The sequence below is a fragment of the Oncorhynchus gorbuscha genome, linkage group LG16 (genome assembly GCF_021184085.1).
Source record: "Oncorhynchus gorbuscha isolate QuinsamMale2020 ecotype Even-year linkage group LG16, OgorEven_v1.0, whole genome shotgun sequence".
In the NCBI taxonomy this organism is placed as follows: domain Eukaryota; kingdom Metazoa; phylum Chordata; class Actinopteri; order Salmoniformes; family Salmonidae; genus Oncorhynchus; species Oncorhynchus gorbuscha.
In genome coordinates, this window is record NC_060188.1 from 89,244,521 (window position 1) to 89,257,238 (window position 12,718).

At 47.4% G+C, this 12,718-nt stretch overlaps 1 protein-coding gene across 9 annotated transcripts in view; it reads left to right on the forward strand.

Moving 5' to 3' along the window:
- Window positions 1–12,718, forward strand: part of nedd4l (NEDD4 like E3 ubiquitin protein ligase) — a 119,960-nt gene that overhangs the window by 38,076 nt on the left and 69,166 nt on the right. For 4 of the 9 annotated variants that reach the window (XM_046305137.1, XM_046305140.1, XM_046305141.1 and 1 more), the window contains exon 1: window positions 1,099–1,957. The exons of 4 other annotated variants lie outside the window; for them this stretch is intronic. In XM_046305137.1, the coding sequence (XP_046161093.1) occupies window positions 1,271–1,957 (687 nt within the window). In that variant the 5' untranslated portion in view covers window positions 1,099–1,270. Of the gene's footprint in view, window positions 1–1,097; window positions 1,958–12,718 lie in introns of those variants that run through there. One more of the 9 variants, XM_046305138.1, reaches the window with a different exon arrangement.

Here is a 12,718-nt window from a genome sequence, read left to right on the forward strand (position 1 = left end):
TCTGCTGTCTGTCGCTATTGCTAGACTGTCCAGTGCTAACAGTTTGGCAGATTTCATCTCTTTTTGTTGTTGTTGTTGTTTGTTTCTGTCTTGTTTCTACCTCTCGCTTTCTTTTCCTCTCTGTCTCTCTCATCCCTCTTTTTGCCTGGAGTTTGTAGCTTGGAGTTTCCCTGGCACTGCCTCTCTTGTTATTGTGCTGACTTGTTGCTCCTCTTTCCTCCAGCTCTGCTGTTCACTGTGGGAGGGAGCGAGAGAAAAAAGATAGAGGGAGGGAGGGGAGAAAGGGGGATCAGCCAGTTGAGAAGTGGGCGCCTGGATCAGACACTGAGACAGAGCAGGAGGTGAACATGTCTCACCGGCTGCGTCTGTACTTTGGCTCTGGCCGCAGCAACACAGCTCCAGAAATGGAGGAGCTGGAAGGGCCGTCCCAGGCCCAGACCCAGACCCAGGACGGCAACGATGTCGCCATGACATTCCACATGCAACAGCCTCACCGGCCTCAGCGCTGGAGCAGCCCAGAATCAACTACCTTCTCCTGGTGTCCTGAGATAGATCTGCCTATGAGTGCCTTCTCTGTGCCTTGGCAACGGCCTGAGAGAGGGATCTACTTTGGACCTCGTCCTGTGTCTGAGAGCCCCCTGGCTGGTCATGGAGGTCCTGGAGACTCCTCACTCAAACGAAGCTCCTCCATGTTTATACCCCAGCTGACTTCTGCCGAGCCACGGCCCACAAAGAGTTCCTCTATGCAGATCTCTCTCCAACGGTCCTCCGGTCCTGGGCCTGTTGGAGCTGAAGAGCCACCGCCATGTCCGCCACCCAGCTACACCCCGGGACCTGCTCCGGCCTACACAGAACCAGACAGGAACTACCACTACGCTCTACCACCACCACCACCACCTCACTACAGCCGAGACTCTTCATCTACAGTCAGTTCACCACCACCTCACTACAGCCGAGACGCTTCATCTACGGTCAGTTCACCACCCCCTCACTACAGCCGAGACGCTTCATCTACGGTCAGTTCACCACCCCCTCACTACAGCCGAGACGCTTCATCTACGGTCAGTTCACCACCCCCTCACTACAGCCGTTCAGACCCCCTCACTACAGCCGAGACGCTTCATCTACGGTCAGTTCACCACCCCCTCACTACAGCCGAGACGCTTCATCTACGGTCAGTTCACCACCTCACTACTGCCAAGACGCTTCATCTACGGTCAGTTCACCACCTCACTACAGCCGAGACGCTTCAGGGAGCTACAGTTCTGCCATGCCTCATAATGGGAATCGACAGCCCACAGAGCCGGTTCAACCTAAGCGAAGGGTTTTCTGCGTCACACCCCAAGATGGCTCAAACTCAAGCGGTCAGGTCAGCTCAGCTATGTCTAACGGAAATGGAGGCTCACCGGGAATCAGCATCGGAGGCTTCCACATCTCAAGGAACTCCTCAGATGGATCTGAAGTCCAGCAGTTCAGGATCGGCTATGGCTCTGGCAATCAAGGAGCTGGGCCCTGCCGCTGGTCCGTCCAGCAGCAGAACTCTGACCCGGGCCAACCTGGCACCACTCAAAGGCGGCTTGTGTTCCAGCTTGGACAGCAGGACCAAGCCAGACAGGCCAACAATATAAACCTTGTGGCCACTAGTGAGCCCACCGATCTGGGTTTCACTGGCTCCAAGGGAGGGCGTGTGGTACGTTTCCCCAAGATACGGCTGGAGAGAAGCTCTTCGCATCAGCGGCTGCCCCGTGGGAACCACCAGACATTCGGTGATGTTGGGGATCCTCAGGGCATTGAAGGAAACCCTTCAGAGATGGACGGTCAAAGTATGGATATTGAAGATGGCTGTACTTTCAACATCAGGAGAGAACCCCGCAAGCAGCAGCCTCACTTCAAGATTTCTTTCAGTCAGAATGGTGATCCCCCTACCGTACAGGATATAAGCCTGGGAAATGGTCAGGTAATGATTATTGGAAGTATAAATATCATTATGGTAGTGTATTTTAAAGTTTACACACAAGCTTTGAAGTATTTCAAAAAGTGTTATGTTGAAGGTAATTGCAACGTATTGGTGTCTGCAATTTGGGAAGTAGCCTGTGTTTGAGTTATGAGAGTAATCAAGAATTCAGATGATTTCAAAGGCATCTGAGAGTCCGTGAATGTTCTAGACACATGAAAAACAAGTTTATTTATAGAAATATATTTGTTATTGCTCACCAGACAGGAAATCAAATCAAATGTTATTTGTCACATGCGCTTACTGTGAAATGCTTACTTCCAACAATGCAGTTCAAGAAATAGACTTAAGAAAATATTTACAAAATAAATGATTTTGATTTTGATTATTATACTTTTTTTTAATCACAAGAAAATGACAAAACGGTAATGAGGTTATATACAGGGAGTACCAGTACCAAGTCAGTGTGTGGGGCTACAGGTTAGTTGAGGTCATTTGTAAAGTGACAATGCATAGATAATAAACAGCAAGTAGCACCAGTGTAAAAACGAAGGGGGGGGGGGGGGGGGATCAATGTAATAGTCTGGGTGGCCATTTTTGATTAATTGTTCATCAGTCTCATGGCTTTGGGGTGTAAGCTGTTAAGGAGTATTTTGGACCTAGACTTGGCGCTCTGGTATCCCTTGCCGTGTGGTAGCAGAGAGAACAGTCCATGACTTGGGTGACTGGAGTCTTTGACAATTTTCTGGGCCTTCCTCTGATACCGCCTAGTATATAGGTCCTGGATGTCAGGAAGCTTGGCCCCAGTGATGCCTTACGGTCAGTAGTGATTGGGGGGGGGGGTCAATTCAGTTACATATTGGTATATTATTTTGGACAATATTATATTGATACTTTGACTCCAAGTATTGCGTTGTAAAATAATAAATAAAATAAAAATGCATGCCTGCCTTGCGGCTGGGCGGGAAGGGGGTGGTCACATTCTGGGAAGTGAGAATGTCAAGTAGCCCCAAGGCAGCCTGGCCAGGAGCTGCTGCTGGTCTCCACTGCACCGGCTTTTATTTCATTTCACAACCACAGGCATGTGAACTTTTACACACTTAGATGGAGTCTCATTCACGAGGAAAACCCGAGGAAAACAAATGGGAGACGGGCTTTGGAAACTAGTGCTCAACACATGCACACAATTGTTGCCCAGCCCACTCACTTCATTGTCTTTACGTTGAGGTAATAGTAACGTAACAGTCGTAAAAGAAACGCCTGACCGGCATTTCTTTCTCTCTGGTCCTGACAAGAAAATAAAAAAAAACTTTTCAGAGGTTCTCTTCTGCACTGTTCAACCAGTTCAGTAAATGTGGAGGAGGAGTTCAGATGGAGGGTCGTCTTGGTAACGTCCAAAAGGGGAAGTATCGTCACAGGCTCTCCATTTCTCCAGAAAATTCGATGCAGCTGGTTGTCTTCTAACCCTGCAGAGGGTGAGGTAATAAATAGGAACAAACACCCCCACGCCTCTTTAAGATCTGGCTGTGCTTGTGCTATCTTTAGATCTGCTTGAAAGAGGTATGTCTCCTATGGCCTGGGTTGGCCTGGGTCGGTGTGGAGTCTCCTATGGCCTGAGTTGGCCTGGGTCGGTGTGGAGTCTCCTATGGCCTGGGTTGGTGTGGCATCACCTATGGCCTGAGTTGGCCTGGGTCGTTGTGGAGTCTCCTATGGCCTTGGTCGGTGTGGCGTCTCCTATGGCCTGGATTGGCGTGGCGTCTCCTATGGCCTGGATTGGTACGGGTCGGTGTGGCGTCTCCTATGGCCTGGATTGGTATGGGTCGGTGTGGTGTCTCCTATGGCCTGGGTTGGTATGGGTCGGTGTGGCGTCTCCTATGGCCTTGGTCGGTGTGGCGTCTCCTATGGCCTGGATTGGCGTGGCGTCTCCTATGGCCTGGATTGGTACGGGTCGGTGTGGTGTCTCCTATGGCCTGGGTTGGTATGGGTCGGTGTGGCGTCTCCTATGGTATGGGTCGGTGTGGCGTTTCCTATGGTATGGGTCGGTGTGGCGTTTCCTATGGTATGGGTCGGTGTGGTGTTTCCTATGGTATGGGTCAGTGTGGCGTTTCCTATGGTATGGGTCAGTGTGGCATCTCCTATTTGCCTGGGTTGGTATGGGTCGGTGTGGCCTACTATGGTATGGGTTGGTGTGGCCTCTCCTATGGCCTGGGTTGGTATGGGTCGGTGTGGCTTTTCCTATGGCCTGGGTTGGTATGGGTCGGTGTGGCGTCTCCTATGGCCTGGGTCGGTGTGGCGTCTCCTATGGCCTGGGTTGGTATGGGTCGGTGTGGTGTTTCCTATGGTATGGGTCAGTGTGGCATCTCCTATTTGCCTGGGTTGGTATGGGTCTGTGTGGCCTCTCCTATGGTATGGGTCGGTGTGGCGTCTCCTATGGCCTGGGTTGGTATGGGTCGGTGTGGCGTCTCCTATGGTCTGGGTTGGTATGGGTCGGTGTGGCCTCTCCTATGGTATGGGTCGGTGTGGCGTCTCCTATGGCCTGGGTTGGTATGGGTCGGTGTGGCCTCTCCTATGGTATGGGTCGGTGTGGCCTCTCCTATGGTATGGGTCGGTGTGGCGTTTCCTATGGCCTGGGTTGGTATGGGTCGGTGTGGCGTCTCCTATGGCCTGGGTTGGTATGGGTCGGTGTGGCGTCTCCTATGGTATGGGTTGGTATGGGTCGGTGTGGCCTCTCCTATGGTATGGGTCGGTGTGGCCTCTCCTATGGCCTGGGTTGGTATGGGTCGGTGTGGCGTCTCCTATGGCCTGGGTTGGTATGGGTCGGTGTGGCCTCTCCTATGGCCTGGGTTGGTATGGGTCGGTGTGGCCTCTCCTATGGCCTGGGTTGGTATGGGTCGGTGTGGCGTCTCCTATGGCCTGGGTTGGTATGGGTCGGTGTGGCGTTTCCTATGGCCTGGGTTGGTATGGGTCGGTGTGGCGTCTCCTATGGCCTGGGTTGGTATGGGTCGGTGTGGCGTTTCCTATGGGTCGGTGTGGCTCCCTGAGAACAGTTGCCCTTTCTGGGTGATTCAGATCTGATATCATTATGACTCCAAATGACTATTAAAGAAGTTTAACAAGCTATCAATATCAGCATTTCGTTATAGCTTTGAGTCTTTCATAAAGCTGTAAATAATCAACTGTATCTACTTACTATAGCAGAAGAGAACACTACTAAACGGCCCCCCTATTTCCTAACCAATAAAATTTGATTTGAGATGCAGACCTAACAGCATTTAAACTGTTTCTCGCTCGTCGAAAACATAGGCCTCTCAACTGTTTTTGTTGTTGTTCTCTGTAGTTTGTAGCTTGGTATTTAGACTATCTAATGGCCACTGTGTCAGGATAGGACCAGAATCATCCAGAACTATTACTAGAGTCTGCCACCCCTCTTTAGTTGTATCAGACTATTCCCACAACCAACCAGAATACTGCTACTGGCTGGGAGGTTATATGTCCTCACTCAGCTATTTGGACATGTTTTTTAATATTACTATTGGACGAGCATGGTGACTTTTAAGACTGGCTAATGATATTGACATTGAATGGTGCGACTGAACAGGTCATAGGCCCATGTTTTGTATGAACCTGTAGGTTGAATGTTCACTCGTGTCGGTGCGTGAGTTGAATTTCAGTTGAGGGTACACGCTAAGTTGGTACAATGGCATACTAAGGCAGGACCTCTTGTTTTGACTGGGCTTATCATTTCAGTGTGATTTTCTAGTGTCTGTATGACTGGTCTCTGCTGACTTTAGCAGCCACTGAAGTCAGAGGAATGTCACCCACCAACTGTTTCAACACTCCTCCCTATACCACATATCTTTAGATTTTTTTTTGACCAAATACGGAAACAAACAAATAAATATAGCACAATTTTAGCCACTTAACATTCCCGCTACAGAATAAAGTTACCCTGCTCTCACATATAGGACACTTAACGTTCGGATGTATGGGATTACCTTGATACCCATAGGAGGGGAAACCCACTTCCCCAGGTGCCCTGTGGTTGCCTGCCTAGTAGGCTAGCTCCCCTGGATATAGAAAAGCACAGTGCGTGTGCCAGGCTGGAGACAGACCGCTTTGCCTATAGAAATAGAATAACTAGAATGGAAAGGGGCATCCCCATTCAAGTCAATGTTTTGGGAAGGGTGGGCTGGCGGCCATATTTAGTGTACCCATGCCAGGAAGTAATTACATTTCTATAGTTAGGCCTATGCCCTCGCCACAGCCTTAACCCAGACCAGTTCACAGCTAGTGCAGTTGCCATTCACAAAGAGCGTTGACCAACTGGCTGGCTGGCTGTCACGAGGCTATAATAGCTTGGGGGTCTCCAACGTTATTTTTGTCAATATGCATGTGCTGTGCCAGGGGCTGGGGAGGGAATTGTTGTTGAAGCTTTTTCAGGCACCTTGTGGGGGTTGCATGGCATTGTAACTCAACCTAACCCACTCGGGCTTTTCCAGTGAATAGGTTATAGGCTTTATTGTACAGGCCTTTTTTTCTCCTGTCGCTCAGCTGAAAAAACAGCCTGCTGTTTGATCCCTGATTGTCTACTGACCCTAAACCTCATTCTCTCCTTCCAGTCTGTTGTTGTTCTTCACTGGTTGCCCTTGTGGCAACGGGTCACAAATCTTTCTGCTGTGATTGCACACTGTGGTATTTCACACAATAGACATGGGAATTTATCGAAATTGGATTTTTTTAACAAATTCTTTGTGGGTCTGTGTAATCTGACTGAAAAAAATGTGTCTATGCTCAAACATTTTGCAGAAAGTTAGTAAGTACAGCTCAGTTTCCACCACATTTTGTGGGCAGTGTGCACATAGACTGTCTTCTCTCGAGAGCCAGGTCTGCCTACGGTGGCCTTTCTCAATAGCAAGGCTATGCTCACTGAGTCTGTACATAGTCAAATATTTCCTTTATTTTGGGTCAGTCACAGTGGTCAGGTATTCTGTCACTGTGTACTCTGTTTATGGCGAAAAAGCATTCTAGTTTGTTCTGTTTTTTGTAAATTCTCTCATGTTTCAAGTAATTATCTTTTTGTTTTCTCATGATTTGGTTGGAACTAATTGTGTTGCTGTCCTGGGGCTTTGTGGGGTGTGTTTGAACAGAGTCCCAGGATCAGCTTGCTTAGGGGACTCTTCTCCAGGTTCATCTCTCTGTAGGTGATTGCTTTGTTATGGAATGTTTGGGAATTGCATCCTTTTAGTTGGTTGTAGAATGTGACGGCGCTTTTCTGGATTTTGATAATTAGTGGGTATCGGCCTAACTCCGCTCTGCATGCTAAATTTGGTGGTTTATGCAGTACAATGAGGATATTTCTGCAGAATTTTGCATGGAGTCTCTTTTAAGTTGGTGTTTGTCCCATTTTTTTTAAAATTCTTGGTTGGTCAACGGAACCCAGACCTAACAACCATAAAGGGCAGTGGGTTGTATAACTGATACCAGTATTTTTAGCCAGATCCTAATTGGTATGTCAAATTTCATGTTCCTTTTGATGGCGTAGAAAGCCCTTGTCTCTCAGATCGTTCACAACTAAACTCAGCAAAAAATGAAATGTCCTCTCACTGTCAACTGCTTTTATTTTCAGCAAACTTAACATGTGTAAATATTTGTATGGAAATAAGATTCAACAACTGAGACCTAAATTGAACAAGTTCCACAGACATGGGACTAACATAACTGGAATAATGTGTTCCTGAACAAAGGGGGGGGGTCATAAGTAACAGTCAGTATCTGAAGTGGCCACCAGCTGCATTAAGTACTGCAGTGCATCTCCTCCTCATGAACTGCGCCAGATTTGCCAGTTCTTGCTGTGAGATGTTACCCCACTCTTCCACCAAGGTACCTGCAAGTTCCCAGACATTTCTGGGGGGGAATGGCCCTAGCCCTCATCCTCCAAACCAATTGGTCCCAGATGTGCTCAATGGGATTGAGATCCGGGTTCTTCGCTAGCCATGGCAGAACACTGACATTCCTGTCTTGCAGGAAATCATGCACAGAACAAGCAGTATGTCTGTTGGCGTCATGCTGGAGGATCATGTCAGAAGGAGCCTGCAGGAAGGGTACCACATGAGGGAGAAGGATTTCTTCCCTTTAACACACAGCGTTGAGAATGCCTGAAATGACAGCAAGCTCAGTCCGATGATGCTGTGACACACCGCCCCAGACCATGACGGACCCTCCAAATCGATCCCGCTCCAGAGTACAGGCCTCGGTGTAACACTCATTCCTTGGACGATAAACGCGAATCTGACCATCACCCCTGGTGAGACAAAACCGTGACTCGTCTGTGAAGAGCACTTTTTGCCAGTCTTGTCTGGTCTAGCGACGGTGGGTTTGTGCCCATCGGCCACGTTGTTGCCGGTGATGTCTGCCTTACAACAGGCCTACAAGCCCCCAGTCCAGCCTCTCTCAGCCTATTGCGGACAGTCTGAGCACTGATGGAGGGATTGTGCGTTCCTGGTGTAACTTGGGCAGTTGTTGTTGCCATCCTGTACCTGTCCGGCAGGTGTGATGTTCAAATGTACCAATCCTGTGCAGGTGTTGTTACACGTGGTCTGCCACTGCGAGGACGATCAGCTGTCCGTCCTGTCTCCCTGTAGCACTGTTTTAGGCGTCTCACAGTACAGACATTGCAATTTCTTGCCTTCACCACATCTGCAGTCCTCATTCCTCCTTGCAGCATGCCTAAGGCACGTTCACGCAGATGAGCAGGGACCCTGGGCATATTTCTTTGGGTGTTTTTCAGAGTCAGTAGAAAGGCCTCTTTAGTGTCTTAGGTTTTCATAACTGTGACCTTAATTCCATACCGTCTGTAAACTGTGTATTAACGACCGTTCCACAGGTGCATGTTCATTAATTGTTTATGATTCTTTGAACAAGCATGGGAAACCCTTTACAATGAAGATCTGTAAAGTTATTTTGATTTTTACTAATTTTCTTTGAAAGACAGGGTCCTGAAAAAGGGTCGCTTCTTTTTTTGTTGAAGTTAAATCAAATCAAATCAAATTTTATTTGTCACATACACATGGTTAGCAGATGTTAATGCGAGTGTAGCGAAATGCTTGTGCTTCTAGTTCCGACAATGCAGTGATAACCAACAAGTAATCTAACTAACAAATTCCAAAACTCTGTGGCGCTGATGTTTAGGCCGAGATATGTATAGTTTTTTGTGTACTCTCGGGCAACGTATAGTTTTTTGTGTACTCTCGGGCAACGGTGTCGAGCTGGAATTTGTATTTGTGTTCCTGGCAACTGGACCTTTTAAGCAACATCATTATTTTTGTATTACTGAGATTTACTGTCAGGGCCCAGGTCTGTCAAAATCTGTGTAGAAATCTAGGTGCTTTTGTAGTCCCTCCCGGGTTGGGGATAGAAGCACCAGATCATCCGCAAAAAGAAGACATTTGACTTCATATTCTCGTAGGGCCTGGTGCTGCAGACTGTTCTAGTGGCCTCACAAATTTCTTGACATAGATGTTGAAGAGGGTGGGGCTTAAGCTGCATCCCTGTCTCATCCCCCAGCCCGGTGGAAATAAATGTGTTTTTTGCCAATTTTAACCGCACGCACTTGTTTTTTGTGTACATGTTGTGTGTTTTTCCCCCAACTTTCCAAACATTTGTATAGCAGACCCTCTTGCCAAATTGAGTATCAAACCTTTTTGAAATCAACAAAGCATGAGAGGACTTTGCCTTTGTTTTGGTTTGTTTATTAATTAGGTTGTGCAGGGTGAATACATGGTCTGTCGCACAGCAATTTGTAAGTCGCTCTGGATAAGCGCGTCTGCTAAATGACTTAAATGTAAATGTTAATGTTAATGTTAATGCAGAGGATTTTCCCAAGTTTGATGTTGACGCATATTCCACGGTAGTTTTTGGGGTCAAATTGGTCTCCACTTTTGTGGATTGGGGTTATCAGTCTTTGGTTCCAAATATTGGAGAATATGCCAGAGCTGAGGATGATGTTAGAGTTTTAGTATAGCCAATTGGAATATGTGGTCTCTAGATTTGATCTTTTAATTTAGGTTACCATCAACACCACAGGACTTTTTTGTTTTGGAGGGTTTGTATTTTGTCCTGTAGTTTATTCAATGTAATTGGATAATCCAGTGGGTTCTGGTCATCTCTAATAGTTGATTCTACGATTTGTATTTGATCATGTATATTTTTCAGCTGTTTGTTCTTTGTTATAGAGCCAGAAAGGTTGGAGAAGCGGTTTATCCTTACATCTCTGTTTTGGATAGATAACTCTTCGTGGTGTTTGTTTAAATTTAAATTGTTTGTCAATTTTCCTCAGAAGTGGTTAGAGTCTATGGATTCTTCGATTACATTGAGCTGATTTCTGACGTGCCGTTCCATCTTTTTCCATAGTGAATATCTATATTATTTTAGTGATTCAACATAGGTCACCCCCTTCTATCACCCCCTTCTCCTTCTATCACCCCCTTCTCCTTCTATCACCCCCTTCTCCTTCTATCACTCCCTCCCTCCCTCCCTCCTTCTATCCTCCCTCCCTCCCTCCCTCCCTCCCTCCCTCCCTCCCTCCCTCCCTCCCTCCCTCCCTCCCTCCCTCCCTCCCTCCCTCCCTCCCTCCCTCCCAGTAAGGAGTAATATGCTAACTCCCTCTCTCCTTCTTCCTCCCCTTCTCCCTCCCAGTAAGGAGTAATATGCTAACTCCTCTCCTCCTTCTTCCTCCCCTTCTCCCTCTCCCTCTTTCCATCCCCCTCCCCTACTTAACTCCTGTGTTAAGCCCTCCCTCCCTCCCTCCCTCCTCCCAGTGAGGAGTAATATGTTAACTCTCCCTCCCCTCCCCTTCTCCCTTCCTCCTCCCAGTGAGGAGTAATATGCTAACTCTCCCTCCCCTACTCCCTCTTCCCAGTGAGGAGTAATATGCTAACTCTCCCACCCCTACTCCCTCCCCTCCCTCCTCCCAGTGAGTAGTAATATGCTAACTCTCCCTCCCCTACTCCCTCCCTCCTCCTTGTCCCAGTGAGGTTTAATATGTTAACCCTCCCTCCCTCCCTCCTCGTCCCAGGAGGAGTAATATGCTAACTCTCCCTCCACTCCTCCCAGTGAGGAGTAATATGCTAACTCTCCCTCCCCTCCTCCCAGTGAGGAGTAATATGCTAACTCTCCCTCCCCTCCTCCCAGTGAGGAGTAATATGCTAACTCTCCCTCCCCTCCTCCCAGTGAGGAGTAATATGCTAACTCTCCCTCCCCTCCTCCCAGTGAGGAGTAATATAATAATATAATAATAATATATGCCATTTAGCAGACGCTTTTATCCAAAGCGACTTACAGTCATGTGTGCATACATTCTACGTCCCGGGGATCGTGAGGCCATGCTCTACCAACTGAGCTACAGAAGGACCATAATAATGCTAACTCTCCCTCCCTCCTCCCAGTGAGGAGTAATATGCTAACTCTCCCTCCCCTCCTCCCAGTGAGGAGTAATATGCTAACTCTCCCTCCCCTCCTCCCAGTGAGGAGTAATATGCTAACTCTCCCTCCCCCCCTCCCCCTCCCAGTGAGGAGTAATATGCTAACTCTCCCTCCCCCTCCCCTTCTCCCTCCCCTCCTCCTCCTTCCAGTGCAAGATGGCACATGGAGACAGCTGTAGGCTCAGCTGTGACCCCTGTTGAAAGCAGAAATCTCACCCAATGGTCAGCCTGGCCATATTAGCCTTGTCAGCCATATCTTAAAAGGCACATTATGTGAGCATGACCATGGGAGTCTAATCCTCTACCCAGGCATAAAAACACAAACCCGTATTTACTGTCCAGCATCCACACCACAGACTGTCCCTTTTAGGGCTGTCCTTGGCTAAAACCTTAGTCGACTGAAAGTCGTCTGTTCTTTCGACCAATCGATTGGTCAACATTTTTAAAGCTGTGTTTTTCCATATATAAAACATATAATAAAATCAACTATATACAGTAGTGCTTTATTATTACTAATGAAATAAGGCACAAATGACTCAAGGGAGCCAGAGATAACCAGCAGAAAAAAACCTTAATCTGACCCGACTATTTTCCTCCCTCTCCTGCTGGCATTCTGCCATTACTCTCCTGAAGTTGCCGGTAAAAGGCCACACGAGGAGTTGGCAACCTTTTTCATGTGGAAGGACCATTTATCTTAACATTTCTACCGATCTGCATGCCAGTTATGGTTTTCATATGCACATTTTACATGACATTTTATAAACCGTGCCAGCACACAAAATGAATACCAGAACCTATTTCAGTCCAAGTCGAGCACTGAGAAGAAGTAATCATGTAGGTCTATTTTATGACGTTTCCACTGAATCAGAGCATAGCATTTTTCCCTTTCATGCTGAGTTTTTATCAAAAGGGAGAGAGCTGGAAATATTTTTCAAATACATTGAGGAACTATTGTCATTCTCAATAGGTGTAAAAACAGATTTTGTTTGCCTGCTGTTTGAGGTGAAGAAAACATTACTTTGAGAAGCTCGACAGCTCATTAGTGGTGGTGCATTAAGCCAATCAGAAATACTATCAGATCCCCAAATGGGCAAGTTTATAGGTCTACATTTGCATGCAGGCCAGGTAGCCTATAGGCCTACTTCTATGTATAATCAGGCCAGGTGGTCTATAGGCCTACTTCTATGTATAATCAGACCAGGTAGCCTATAGGCCTACTTCTATGTATAATCAGGCCAGGTAGCCTAAAGGCCTACTTCTATGTATAATCAGGCCAGGTAGCCTA